Source organism: Triticum aestivum, chromosome 2D (genome assembly GCF_018294505.1).
Source record: "Triticum aestivum cultivar Chinese Spring chromosome 2D, IWGSC CS RefSeq v2.1, whole genome shotgun sequence".
Taxonomy (NCBI): domain Eukaryota; kingdom Viridiplantae; phylum Streptophyta; class Magnoliopsida; order Poales; family Poaceae; genus Triticum; species Triticum aestivum.
The window spans coordinates 519,801,919-519,815,389 of record NC_057799.1 but is presented as its reverse complement, the minus strand read 5'-3'; the positions used below and the strand labels follow the sequence as shown (position 1 = coordinate 519,815,389).

At 41.2% G+C, this 13,471-nt stretch overlaps 1 protein-coding gene across 2 annotated transcripts; it reads left to right on the top strand.

Annotated features, from left to right (window-relative positions):
* The first annotated feature begins 920 nt into the window (after nucleotides 1-920).
* LOC123049745 (pumilio homolog 1) lies at nucleotides 921-12,788 on the top strand. Of its 2 annotated transcripts, XM_044472627.1 has the most exons (9): nucleotides 921-1,090; nucleotides 1,606-1,786; nucleotides 10,403-10,899; nucleotides 11,088-11,229; nucleotides 11,339-11,446; nucleotides 11,764-11,976; nucleotides 12,078-12,188; nucleotides 12,275-12,474; nucleotides 12,569-12,788. In XM_044472627.1, the coding sequence occupies exons 2-9, from the start codon at nucleotides 1,610-1,612 to the stop codon at nucleotides 12,786-12,788; spliced, it is 1,668 nt and encodes a 555-aa protein (XP_044328562.1). In that variant the 5' UTR covers nucleotides 921-1,090; nucleotides 1,606-1,609. The 2 variants fall into 2 exon arrangements, 1 of the variants encoding a protein (XP_044328562.1); XR_006423647.1 differs by lacking the exons at nucleotides 921-1,090; nucleotides 10,403-10,899; nucleotides 11,088-11,229; ... (3 more) ...; nucleotides 12,275-12,474; nucleotides 12,569-12,788 and adding an exon at nucleotides 5,237-5,576.
* The last annotated feature ends 683 nt before the right edge of the window (nucleotides 12,789-13,471 follow it).

The window sequence follows — 13,471 nt, the reverse complement described above, 5'->3', positions numbered from 1 at the left end:
GACACCAGTCTGATTGCAATCTTTTTACATGGTGGTATTTTATCTTCCAAAGATTGATACTACGAAGAAGCTATTTTCAAAAGAATTTACTGTAATTCTTAATCTATACCACCATTAAAAGACCGGGGGGGGATCAAACTAATACACATTTTTATTATGAGAAGGGGTCATTCGAGCCTATGGAAATAGGATACTATGTTTACATAGAAATCCCTACGTCCTTACATTCTATTTAGGATTAGGAATAGGTGTAATCAGACCTGCTTTTGACATACCGAGGAAATGAGAGAATTGAATTTTACCAAAATAGTTTCATTAGCTCCTGAAGTCAACCATCAAATCATATGCATCCAACGACCTAGATTGCTTCAATGGTGAGCCCTCCACATATTTAGCGTGTAATCAATACCATCCCAAATATTGACATTATCAGTAACAACATAATTAAACTGTAATTAATATCTCGTATTTCCTTCAAAAATGTCCTACCTAATATCAGCATATATTTAATACTATCTTTTTTAAAACTCTCAATTAATACCCTACCTGATATCGACCTGATATCGATGCCCATTGCACGTACGATTTACTAGTTATATTACTTACTACCTTGTAATTTCTTGGATTTTTTATTCAAAGCAGTGTACCGTGATAGTTGTAAGTATATATGCATAAAGACACAAGCGTCTATGAAACATATATTTTATTGTGTCCTTTTCTGCAGTGGACGGCTGGAAAGCAGCGCGATAGCAGCAGCAACCGAGCAATTCGGCCGCGTTGGTAGTGATACACTGATACTAGCAACGTACGCCTAATCTCTGGCTTGGCATACACGTGGCAACTCTCCAGTTGAAACGTATATGCACCTCCCCTCCCCCGGTTTATATCTCCCTCGCTCCCACAATCACATTCTCAAAAAAGTCATTCGCTATACTCCTCCTCCGGGCTCTACTCGTTTTCCTTTGAACCCGAGAACATCCTCTTCTGGTTACAACATGGACTAATTGCATATTGGTGGTGTTCCGTTGAACCACGGAAGATCCTCTACTACTTGTATACTCCACCGGGCTCTCCTTCAATTTCACGCAAGGCAAGTTGTATGCACTCCATATCTTGTGCTTCTTAACTACTCTAGATCTAATCCATGTCTCCTATCGTTGATGTTTCTTGTGCTAGATCTGACTTTTTTCAGTCGCTATATATTTTTCTCTGGCCCATCTTTATTAAGCGTACATGTTGAATTCATGCTTGTGATCCTTTTTTGTCGTTGAATTCATGCTTGTGTTCCTTTGAATCAGAATAATTAGGCTAAATATGGAATACAAGAGTTTAGATCAGATCTTGTGCGTAGTTAATTTTCTTTTCACTGATTACAACTCCCTTGTATTATCTTGCACATATTTTATCTAGATCTATCATGTTTTCTTGGACTTGTTACTTGTAGCTAATTAGATCTGAATTTCGTACTGGTACATGTTCGCTTATTTTGGGTGCAAACATGTTTCTTGCTCTTGTTTGTTTGAATGGACTAAACTTGTGCATGTGGCTTTGCTGTGTGGAAAAGAACCATGTTTTTACACGCTGACAATGTGTAAAATTTTACAGAGAGATGGATAACAAAGGCAAATCCAAGGCCATTGACGATTATGTGCGAACGGCATCCCAGTTTCATCGTAGCAGCGGGATAGACAGCGGCAAAGAGATATGGGAGGATGATGCTGCCACCATTGCTCTTGGCAGCCGTCAACGTGACAGGAGCCTTTTCCTCAGCTTCTTAGATGAGCAGGTAATTAATTATTTATTTATGCCAGCCCCGCATATCATTGTTTAAATCTACAGTTCATATCATGCATCCTATTTAAAACTGATAATTAATTTACTGCTATATATGCATATTGATAGGTAAAGGAGTATACGGAGTAATACATTTACACCCGTATATTAATTCTTTACACAAACATCATAAACTATATCATATATATTTAATATTTGTTTAGATATAGCCCCTCGGGTGGATTGTATATTATTGTTGTGTCTAAAAGATCTCTCATTTAATGCGTCTTATGAGAGAGAATATATGAGTATTTTGGTTTTGGTGTGAAAATCATATCTAGATTGAGATATGGTAACTCTCTGTTTCCCATTAAATAAGTTGTCAAATCATACTTCCCTGGAGACCAACCCCAGCGAACCCCTCCCCTCTTGGCTGCACAATCTCCATCCCACGATTTGCAATTTTTGGCCAAAAAATCCAAAAAAAATGCCCCCTAATGGAAAGAACTACCACGACAGTTTCTAAAACTGCCAGCCCCACACACCCCTCAAATGCAGTGAAAACTGCCAGGGGACCACTTCTGTCTTTTTTTGCATCTGACCACTTCTGTTTGCCTAGATTCGCCAGGGAGTCCTAGTTCTATTGTATTAGTACTTCTATACATATAGTTGGCACCAATTAATGGTAGTGGAATTTTCCACATGATTTACTGTATTGGGCCGGGGTTGCTTGTTAATTACCCCAGATAAGACACCCTAGCTCTTACTAAAGAAAATAATTTTCCATACAAAAGAATATTATTAGGTTCCCAGCTGTATCGTACTATGATATACTCATTATTTGGTACATCATTAATGGTGTCACTTTATACATAGAGTCGTGTTATACGAACGACATAAATCAGACGACTCACGCACGATGGTTGAAATCCGGCCGGACATACGTCTAATGGAAAGACCACCGGCTTCTGGATTTTCTGTCGTGCATACGTCGGGCACAGGGATCGTGCATGGAGCAATTTCGTTATACATATATACTCCTACTCAATGAGAGCAAGATATGTTTTCCACCATAATTTATAGTTACCACGGATTACTACTATGGTAGGTTGCTTATTAGCTACGTCAGATGTGGTTGCCTAGTGAATCAAATTATTTTGGAAACTAGTTTTACATTTAAAAAGGATATTTTTTGGTCCATACCTAAGGTACTTATCGGGAATTTTTGTAGTAAGGTTTTCGATACTAATACATATCCTTCGATGCTCTCTCCTAAGGGGAAAGAGCCTTGTGTTCCCGCCAAATGAGGAGAAGAAAGAAAATATCCTAGTGTTGGACCATTTGGTTTAGAGAATAATTGTTGGATCGCTCATTTTCTTCCTTTATGGATCAGAAGTAGCCGACCTGGTGAAATGGAAGATCTTCTAATCAGGCCAATAGTGCAGATTAGTAAAGCTCAATTTAGTTTTTCATCCTGCTCCACCTCCGACGGAGCTAAGGCACGGTGGTGGTGACCTACATGGATGCGGGGACCTTGGCAGTGGTGTGGACGGAAAATCCCTTCTCTAATTTCATCCATCCAATTCTGACTAAGCTAGGGGATACACCGTCCACAAATTCGATGGCGAAAGGACGCGTGTCGATCCGCGTTCAATATACTTCACAAACGGTATATCGGGATAGTGCTGCAAAGGGCGAATGATGTCTCTTGATGCGTCGATGTCACATTGATGTGCTGTCACATGGGACCCATGCGTACCACCCTCTGACAATGACCTTGTCGCGCTCATTGCCGAAAGGGTTGCACCATTCAGCTCTGTTAACTGCATTTCGAGCAATGCTCTATTGCCTATTGATAGTCGCTATAAGGAGATAAGGTCGCATACAAGGAGCCGACCCCACACAAACCTCACCATACTAATCGACCATGTTGCGGTGTACGTTCTCCAACACCTCTATGTCCTACCTCACCCTAGGGGGCTTTGTTGCCTTCATCCTAAAGACCTCTGATGCCATGGTCTACTCTAGTTTGGTTGAGTAAGCGGAGATTAGGAGATGCAGAAAGGTTGGGTGGGGAACAAAGATTACTAGGGACATTTCTGCCTAATTATTGCCTCACATATCGAGACAGTGTCAAAAAGTTAATAAAATATCAAATAGTCAAGGTCTAAGGTGGATGGGGGAAAACAACATGTTACAACTTACAACAGAAGAAATAACAAATCATCAAGGAACGTGCAAAGACGGGGGCATATCAATTTCTCCTTATAATTGGTGGCGGGTGGCGGTGGCAAGTTGGTGATATGACAATTGAAGCGCAGATGGAGGATCCTGAAATGCATGTATCTTAAGTGCCACAAAGATGGAGGTCACGACTGCGCAATCGCCTGGTGGTAGCTCCATCAACGTCCTCGACGTGAAGTGAAGGTGCCAAGCGATTGGGGGTATGGAACCATATATCGCAGAACCGCACTAGTTTGGTGCGCATTTCAGACTCCAAGCCATCAACAGGGATAGACCACCTCATGACACTAGATCAATATATATTTGGTTGTTTTAGGTATGCACTGCAACCAAGTACCCATTCCTGCAATGTGCTCGATTAGTGCAATCATCTTAGATTTTCTCTTAACATTAAAAAAGTAGTCATGTCTGGTTCTTCTCCTCCATTTCGTGTGTGAATTGTGACGAAGGCTTGTTATCAGTCAACACATTCAAGGAGACCCTAGATTTCCGCTCATGCCATAGGGGGCAGATCATCATGGCAAACATTGAGTCATAGCCTTGTGCTTGTCTCTTAGCATGTGCTTACAGTGTCCTTGACACCATTATTTATAGAAACATGAAGCACTTGAAGTGAGACAATAAAGGTTAGCCCATTCACGGTTAACGAAGCACAACCTCTAAAGGCACCCTAGTTGATCAAAAGGGGTAAACAAGCTACTTGGATGCATACCTTTAGCCCAAGTATGTTAAGTTAAAGTTCACAATGGCATCAAGAGTCAAAATCCTCAATAGGTACATGAGCAATGCCTTAAAGGCATGCTTAAATGCCCAAAACCTACTTTCGGGGGTATTCTAATGTAAGGCATGGCTTGTTCTTTGAAGCCTTATTTCTCAGCATACCCAAAGGATGAAAGAAACCCCAAATTCATGCTTTGGTTCCCAAAGCCTACTTGTTGAAGCTAGCGGTGGTTCAACCGTTAGTAGTTAGTATTTTAGTTGGTCCAGTTGCAGTGATTAACTAAAATATTATACTCTGCCAAGGAAGCACCAAGTGGTCACCTTGTGTGGTCAAAAGTGGTGGCTAGTTGTAGTGATTGCAACTCTGTGATTAGAGACCAGGGGCATACACCCTGTGTCCATATTGTTACTCTATTAATAAGTAAAACATGTATCAAGATGCTTTGAATTGTATTAGTTCTATTCAAGTGTAATTGAATATCTTGTATGGTTATACCAGCTGGGATGGCTGCATTTGGATTATGAGTTAAGCTTCTAGCCATGCTTGCTTCAGATGTATCAATATGAGTAGGACATGGAAGAATCTCCGCGAGTCACAATTATGCCATTATCAGGTACCAAGGATGCAAGCATTGTTCTATGATGTGAAAGACATCAAGGATCATTAACCACAATTTTAATTTAAGTGAGCTCCCTTCAGAACATCCAAATTGATGCGTATTTTTAGGACATTCCCAATCAATCGGGAACTTATGTAACATTAACAGACATTGTGTTGTAGTGTTGAATAATGTATTGAGTTAAGTAATTGTGTTTAGTTGTGAGATTCAAGTGATAAGAGATTTAAAGAGCTAATGGTGTTGTCAAGATGAGAATTGTTCCTAGAAAGAAAATACATTTCATTCATTTGAAGCATACCGTCGGATGCAAAGCCTAGTGTGAATCTAGGGGAAACGAACTGTGTGTCTAGTACCTAAGTCATCTCTTGTGATATGTTTTGAAGGAGTGTATATACTTCATATTAATTAATATTTACAAAAGATATAAACAAACCATTGGTCATTGCAGTCTCACGAGATCAGCACATTGGTCATTCTTCTCTCAAAATGTGACGAACCGATCACTTTGGGTGTTTTATGAGCGAACTAGCCACTCAGCCATACTCAACCATTATCCGTGTGGATGTGGCATGGTGACTTAGCGTGGGGACGATAGTGCTGTCGCTCAGGAGGTGTTTAGTTTGCAGAAAACACCCTGGAAACAAGCTGAGCTCAGGGGACATTTACTTCGCGTTCAATTTCTTGTAATGCACCCCTTGAGTTTAATCTTAGAGGGGGGGGGGGTCTTTTGAAAATCCTCCTCTATCATCTCTCTCATATGTTCATCTCTGCTCTACTCCACCTCTCGTACGCAAGTTAGCAGAGGATACATGCGGCGCCGCCATACCCATTGTGCCTTCCCACCATTGCCTACTCCTACCATTTCCATCTTTCCACCATCACCTATTCCCGCTAATGTTCTTTTCCCGATATCGCCCACTCCCACTCCTGCCATGGTCAGCTCATTTTATGATGACATCAGAACACATGATTTTTCCATAGCCAAGAAACACGAATGCTCAGTCCTACTCTCATTTAGCACGGTGGTAAGGAAGCTTCTCACCTCGTGGGACTCCATTGATGGGTGCTTCACAACGGCACTGCCGCCCAGCACCCGGGTTGGGAGACTTCTCGTCTGGCATGGGCCGCTCCAAATACGACACATCCAACTTATCCTCTAGCATGGGCGGCTACTACAACTCCTCCAACATCGAGCCAGCAGCGCCAGAGCTCTCTGCTAACCATCAGAAGATTGAGCAGGAAGATGCTGAGGAAGAGGAGGCACTCGAGGTGATGTAGGCATAGCTGCACAACAACATCGGTGGCAGTGAGCATGATAAGTTCTTTCCTACCAGGAAGGTAATTTTTGGGCTGCCAAGGCCCGCGATATGAGGCGTATGTGCTCACCGTGCAATAATAGGAGGCCCACATGGTACACAACAACAACGCAACCAGGCGGTGCTCACATCGTCTCTTTCTACTACACAGGCCGAGGCGATCCGGCATCAGGCTGCCGAAGCAGAGCGCCTTGCTGCCAAGGAGCATAGGGTGACTAGCGAGGGTGCCTTTGCCGCCCTCAATGACGTAGATGAATAGGCCTACACCATCGAATTTACTCAGTAACAAACTACATGTGCTCAATTTCAAATAGGAGAACATGCATCATGCCTACTCATTGTACTGAATATTCATAGTTGTACTTGATTCACTGCTAGACAGAACATGGTATCAAATTAATACCATATTCCTTTGGTCTTTTTGAAAAAATATTCATAGCTGGATTTGATTTTGTCAAGAGAATTTTGGGATGAGATCAAACAATTTACCTCAAATTGGTACCCCAAAAACATTCGAACAATGTCACTACCTTATTTTGCCACACGACAAGCAGGATCAAGTAGGTGAATGCACTTGTCTGCCTTGTGCTCCGCACCATTGAACTCAGTGTCAAGATGGTATTGTTGTAGCCGAAAGTCGAATTCTTAAAACTCCTCCTAAAAATGAAATCTTGCTGCGCAAAACTTGAGAAGTCATGCATATATGCTCGAGAGAGGACTTGGTTTATTTACCTGAGAGCTTGTCTTCGGTCACCAATGGCACACAGTCATCGGCTTCCATTTCTCCCTCATGTGCTTCAGCCCACTGGCGCCGCCCATCTCACCAAACAATAGATGTCACCTATGGTCACACCTCCTCGTCCTAGTCGCGCCGGAGACGCCTAACCGACATGGTCCACACAGCCGTGCAGGGTACCTTCCAGTGCCGCTGTCGTCGCTGCCTGCATAGGGTCAGGATTTTGGTGCTCGATTTGGCAATCAAGGGGAAAGGGAGCTCAACATCTTTCCAAGATGTTTTCTACAAATTAAAAGCCTCTTGAGAGACTGCACTGTGGGCCCCATGCCAAGTCAGCACGCCACCTCAACCCCGTTATGATTGGAAATGACGGAGTGACCAGTTCGGTCATGAAATAAACCAATGTGATTAGTTCATCACATTTTGAGAGAAGTGTGACCAATGTGCTCATCTCGCGACAGTTGAGTGACCAATGGTGCGTTTATCTCTCTAAAAACTCCCTTCACAGAAACTCTTTATGAAAAATTGATTTAAAAATTACCTCGTTAAAAATGTCATGGTACAAAAGCACTACAAGAAATTGTTCAATTAGAATGGAATAATTCATGGCAAAGAATGAAGTATTGTTAATAGTTTTATTTTTAAAAAGGCCAAGTATACATTTTGTTCCATATTTTAATTTTCATCGTAAAAGTTACGATATGCATGGCACTATCGGGGTTTGCTTCTATGAAACATCTTATAACAAGGCGACATTATAAGACCAATGGCATGTATGGAACATAGCTTTTACGTGACTTAATACACCATCATCACATCAATTATTTCCTATAAAACTCGAGATACTAACTATTCACATTTGTGGTTTTCAAATGAACAAAAGCCTAATGTGACATGCTAAAACATTCTCAACTACCATGATTCCACTATAGAATTTACCACACCAACCCACCCATAGAGAATTTATATTGATTTTAGCATCACAAGCCTCTCAATGGCCGGTCCCCGTTGAAGGTCACTGCTTGCAAATTGCAACCATGCTCACTTAAATTTAGTGTCCAAACCACACCCTGATTTGGTGTAGCAATCATAAACTAAATCAATGTTGTGAGTCATCTCTCAAATTCTTCATGGGTTGGGTTAGTGGGCTTAGTGCCTCAGTATGACTATAGAGACGTGTGAATTGGTAGGCCAAAAATACTACGTCCCAAACCATGCACAGTACCTATCTATACATAGGCTACCCATCATGGCCATGAGTAGGTAGTGCTAGATTTGTTCCCTCATATTCAAGAGTCTCCCTATTCAACTGCATCTCCCCCTCAATAAATAAATAAATTCAATTGCATCTCCCTTGATCTCATAGTTGCCCTACCTTCTCCACATCAAAATCGTTGCCTCTATAGGTAGTCCTCTCTTCTGTCCTATTATTCACAAATCACAATCCTCCCCTTACTTCCGCCATGTATGCTTCATGTTGAGTTATTGTATTCCATTTCTCATTGCCCATCGATTATCGATGTCCACATAATCTTCCTAATCCTCATCCGGAAACCATCCATCGGAGATCTAAGGACGGTGTTTGGTAAACAACTAAGGTTACACCAGAGTCATCATAAAGAAGGTTGATCATAAATTTGCCGAATCAACAATCTGAATTTGTACAAATAGACCTCAATCTCTTGTTCTTTTTATTCATGTTCCTTATGAATCTAAAAAGGCATTGTCGTGCTTGTCTTTGGGATAAATTATGAAGAAGGAATGTTAAGGTCTCTACACACATGACCCTCGCTATTTAGGTTGTGCTTGTAGTTCTTCAAGGAGCAGATTTTCATTTTCTCTTAATAACACGAGCAACCATACATTTGTGTTAGGATATGAAATACTTTTTGAAGGATACATAATGATTTTTCACTTAGGTGGTTGGTCCATAAACAATCGAATTGACCCATGATGAGGCCTTGCATTTCATTAACAGTCTTTTGTTGCTAGATGGTTCTCATCTCTTATCATTTGTATCTTTTGCCGAGATCTCTCCCTATTTTTTCACTGCCTTGCTCCATATTTCTTTATCTCACCATACTCCACGATGGGAGCTGCCTTCCCCATGAATTTCGATGGGGCAAAGATTAAGATACATTCCGCATTGTGATGGTACATTGTCACAACATGTTGTCATGCGTCTCTTGCCGTACGACATCTCCACCATGCACATGCCTAGATAAGGGAGGAACCAGTGGTACCATACGGGAGGGACGTCGATTGCATCATCATGAGCTCATGGATGATTCTTTTCTTATCAAACAGTGGTGAATCACCTCCCTCCATTTATAATTGTGAGAAATTTTCGTCTCAATTGTTACTTGGGGTGCTATGAGATAAGCATAGTGACGGGCACCATGCATTTCCTTTGTTATGCTCGAAATTTTTTCATTGCAATTTGTTCGATTACTAGATTAATTGGTCGATTGATATGGAAGTTACAGTGCACTAGTGCTCTCCACTACTTTTGGTCAATTTTTTCAAATTTTTAAGATTGCAGGACAAATTGGTTTAGCATGATTAAAACTGATGTTGTGTGATTGGTTGATTTTATTGCTCAAGTTACCTACATTTTTTCTTGATTTTAATCCGGCAACACTACATTTGTTCTATAATACACGACATGGTAATTCTTTGCCCAAAAAACCTAAATATTTTTCAGTTTTTGTTATTGTCTTGAAATTTGAAATACTGATTATTGTAGATAAAATTTGCATTGAGGAAAGTTTACTGTTGTGGACTCTACACTTAGTGCGGTCCACTGAGCAGAGAGCAATGACCAGTATCATATATCTGAAATATGGATGGAATTTACCCATGAAACTACCATATGATCATGAGTTAGTAACTGATGGTTGTTGTTCATTGTCATTGTTGTTTTACCTATTGGAAATATTTGCACCGTGGGTGCTCCCCATAATGGAAATAATAAATTGATGTTTCCTTTTCAGGATGATCCAAAGAGCAAAGAAGAGTCGACTCTACACAATCATAAGTTGCCCCAAATTGGCGACACATACGTAGATCCATTTCAGCATGTGAACTCTTCTGCCTCTACAAAGAGTGTAGTGAAGGATTATACCGGGCTACACTCCCAAAATCCACTACGGAATATGGATGTCATTAAAGATCTGCGTGCACAATCATCATCATCTTCTTCAAGGAGTGTCCCTAGTAATTTTGCTAATATGATGGCGATGCATGAGGCATGCCTTCGTGTGTTGATTGACCCAGATCAGGAACTATCCTGCAGACTATGGCATCAGTCCCCTAAGGCTTTGAAGAATCACTACGCTCTCGTCGTTGAGATGACATGTTCTGGAGGGAATGTGCCAAATATAAATGCTCCTGGGAATTCCCAGGTCAATTCAATTCTTCAGCTGATCAAGAATCCAGTAAACCACTCTATGCGGCTAATCAATGTCAAGGGTCACGTGCCTTCTCTCAGGTGCACATAACTCATGCAACCTTATCTTCATTCTTACCTTGTTAAGATATCACAAGTAAATAATAAGCATCAGTTTCAGTCAGTATATTCTTAAGGTTATGCCTCCTACTGTGCTACGCGTCCATTAAAGAAATTGTGACATTTATATGGTAAACCATCCATTACCCTTTGTTGTATTTTACATGCAGTGCTGACCCAATTGGGAGCTGCTTTATACGGCAGAAACTTGACGAAGCAACTACTGGAGAGATAGTTATGCTATATAAAGAAATCACGCCTCACATCCTTACACTAGCCACTGATGCCTTTCCCACTTATGTTATCCAAAAGGTTTTCTTCCTCCAATTCCTGTAGAATTTTGTACATTGAGTCTCTAATTAAGGATGTTGAGATTAATCGGACATAAACTTCTATACTTACGTTCTAAATTTTTTTGTAGCTTCTTGAGCATGGACCAGCAGTCTACTTCAGGATACTACTTGCTAATCTAATGGGACATGTGTTAGACCTAAGCCTTCATCTCTATGGTTGTCGGGTGATCCAGAAGGTAAGCTGAACACTATCACTTCTCTAACACACGATGGAAGGAATGAAGGTGTGCTTGTAGATTGCAAAAGTGCACTTTTATATTGGGAAGGCCTCTACTTTGAAGATATAATATGTAATTTAGTCAAACCATTCATTCTCATTTATTCTCTTGTTAATATGTTCATTATCTTAGATAACTTCTGCTATAAATATAATATAATGTCAAATGCATAAATAGTTTAAACTCATTATGTTTCATTATGTTTTAAGTTTTTACCCTGGTATGCCATATTGTTTTGTTGCGAGCTTGGTCACTGAGGGTGTTTCTTTGTTCAGGCTTTTGAAATAAGCGACATTGATCAACAAATAGAAATGGCCACGGAGCTTGATAGCAATCTATTCAAATGTATCTGCGATCAACATGCAAACCATGCCATTCAGAAATGCATGGAGTGTGTGCAGCCACAATATATCCAATTCATCTATAGACGGCTATGTGGCAAGGCCAAGATGTTATCCACACATCCTTATGGATGCCATGTGGTTCAGGTTGTTAGTTTGGGCATTACACTTTTTACCGCTTCCTATCTTTCGACGTTTGTTTGTACCTTGCTCACTAACTATTCCTCCCATCCTCATGATCTTCTTAGAAAATGCTGGAGTTCTGCAAGGATCCTCAAATTATGGACAGGTTTATCACGGAGATTCTCGATTGCGTAAGGGAGTTGTCTGTAGACCCATATGGAAACTATGTTGTGCAGGTAAAGTGTGTAGTGGTTTGTAATTGATGAAATAATGTCGCAGCTAAACAAACAATTCACATTTGTGTTCTATCGACATGTTGCAGTACATTGTGGAGCATGGAGGACCTCGTCATCGACAAATTATTATGTTGAAATTTGCTGGGAGAATAGTACAGATGAGCCACCAGAAGCACTCTTCCAAAGTCATTGAGAAGTGCCTAATCTATGGCAGCTACCACGATTGCAAGCTTCTCATAAATGAGATCCTTTCTGCTGGCAGTGGTCAAACTGCAGATCATCTCGTGGTATGTGGCTCTTGAGATCTTACCGATGTTACTCGACATCCCTAGAGAGACATAATACACATGACTAATCTTGTGTGGTTGCCTGGCCATGTATGGCATGATAATCCACCAGTATGCAAACTGTGTGGTGCGGCAGATGATTGACGTGGTGAACGATTGGCAGTTCAAAGTGATCGTGGACGTGCATAGGCTCAACAGGGACACTTTGGTCATGTATGCCCATGGGAGGCAGGTCATCGCGCAGGTTGAGCGGCTCCTCAACGGCTTGGCACCGTCTCCCGACTCCTTTGGGCAAACATCGTTGTCGTCCTAGTTCGTCTAGCGTGTTTTAAACTCTTTTTACAATGGTTTGCATTATATGTCTCTCTTATTCATCCTGGAGCAGTAGTGCTCGGCATAAATCGAATTAAGGTGAACTTAGTTGCTTTCGTTTTCCCCATTTGGTGAACTGAATTGTTTCTGTAGAGGAGAACCAAACTATAACCTCCTCTGATCCAAGGATTTGTCAGGCATCCAGCCTACCATTGTCTATGAATTGAACTGTTTGATTTCCATACCATTTTGTCAGGGCTTAATCAGTCAAGTTTAGGACTTCAAATATTTTGCTTCTTGGTTTCACCAGGCACGCGTGTTCCAGGTCGACCAGGCAGAAAAATATACCCTATGTAGCTAGACGGGCTCATTCAGGCTTTGCATTTAGAAACATACACACAGTATATCACTGGATGCATCATTTAGGTTTCTTGTTTTGTGGGTGATGCATCATTTAGGTTGTGGTGGGTAGAATTTGATTTAAGGTACCGGTTGGGCCTCGCAACATCGTCGAAGGCGTGGCTGTAGGCACTGTGGCGGATGGCAACTGCACTGTCGGTTTCCTGGATGAATGGTGTGCAGCTCCACTCAATGGCAAGGGCAGCTCCTTCCATTCATGCCGCAATACTTTGATCAGTTAATTCGCTTGACTTAAGTAGTACTACACTCCTACTGCTCGAGGTT

Excerpts from the sequence above, each read along its gene's own strand:
- LOC123049745 (XM_044472627.1), top strand. The coding sequence starts at position 1,610 with ATGGATAACAAAGGCAAATCCAAGGCCATTGACGATTATGTGCGAACG. Across the intron at positions 11,230-11,338 it reads CCACTTATGTTATCCAAAAG|CTTCTTGAGCATGGACCAGC; the intron begins GTTTTCTTCCTC and ends ATTTTTTTGTAG. Across the intron at positions 12,475-12,568 it reads CAAACTGCAGATCATCTCGT|TGGCATGATAATCCACCAGT; the intron begins GGTATGTGGCTC and ends CCTGGCCATGTA.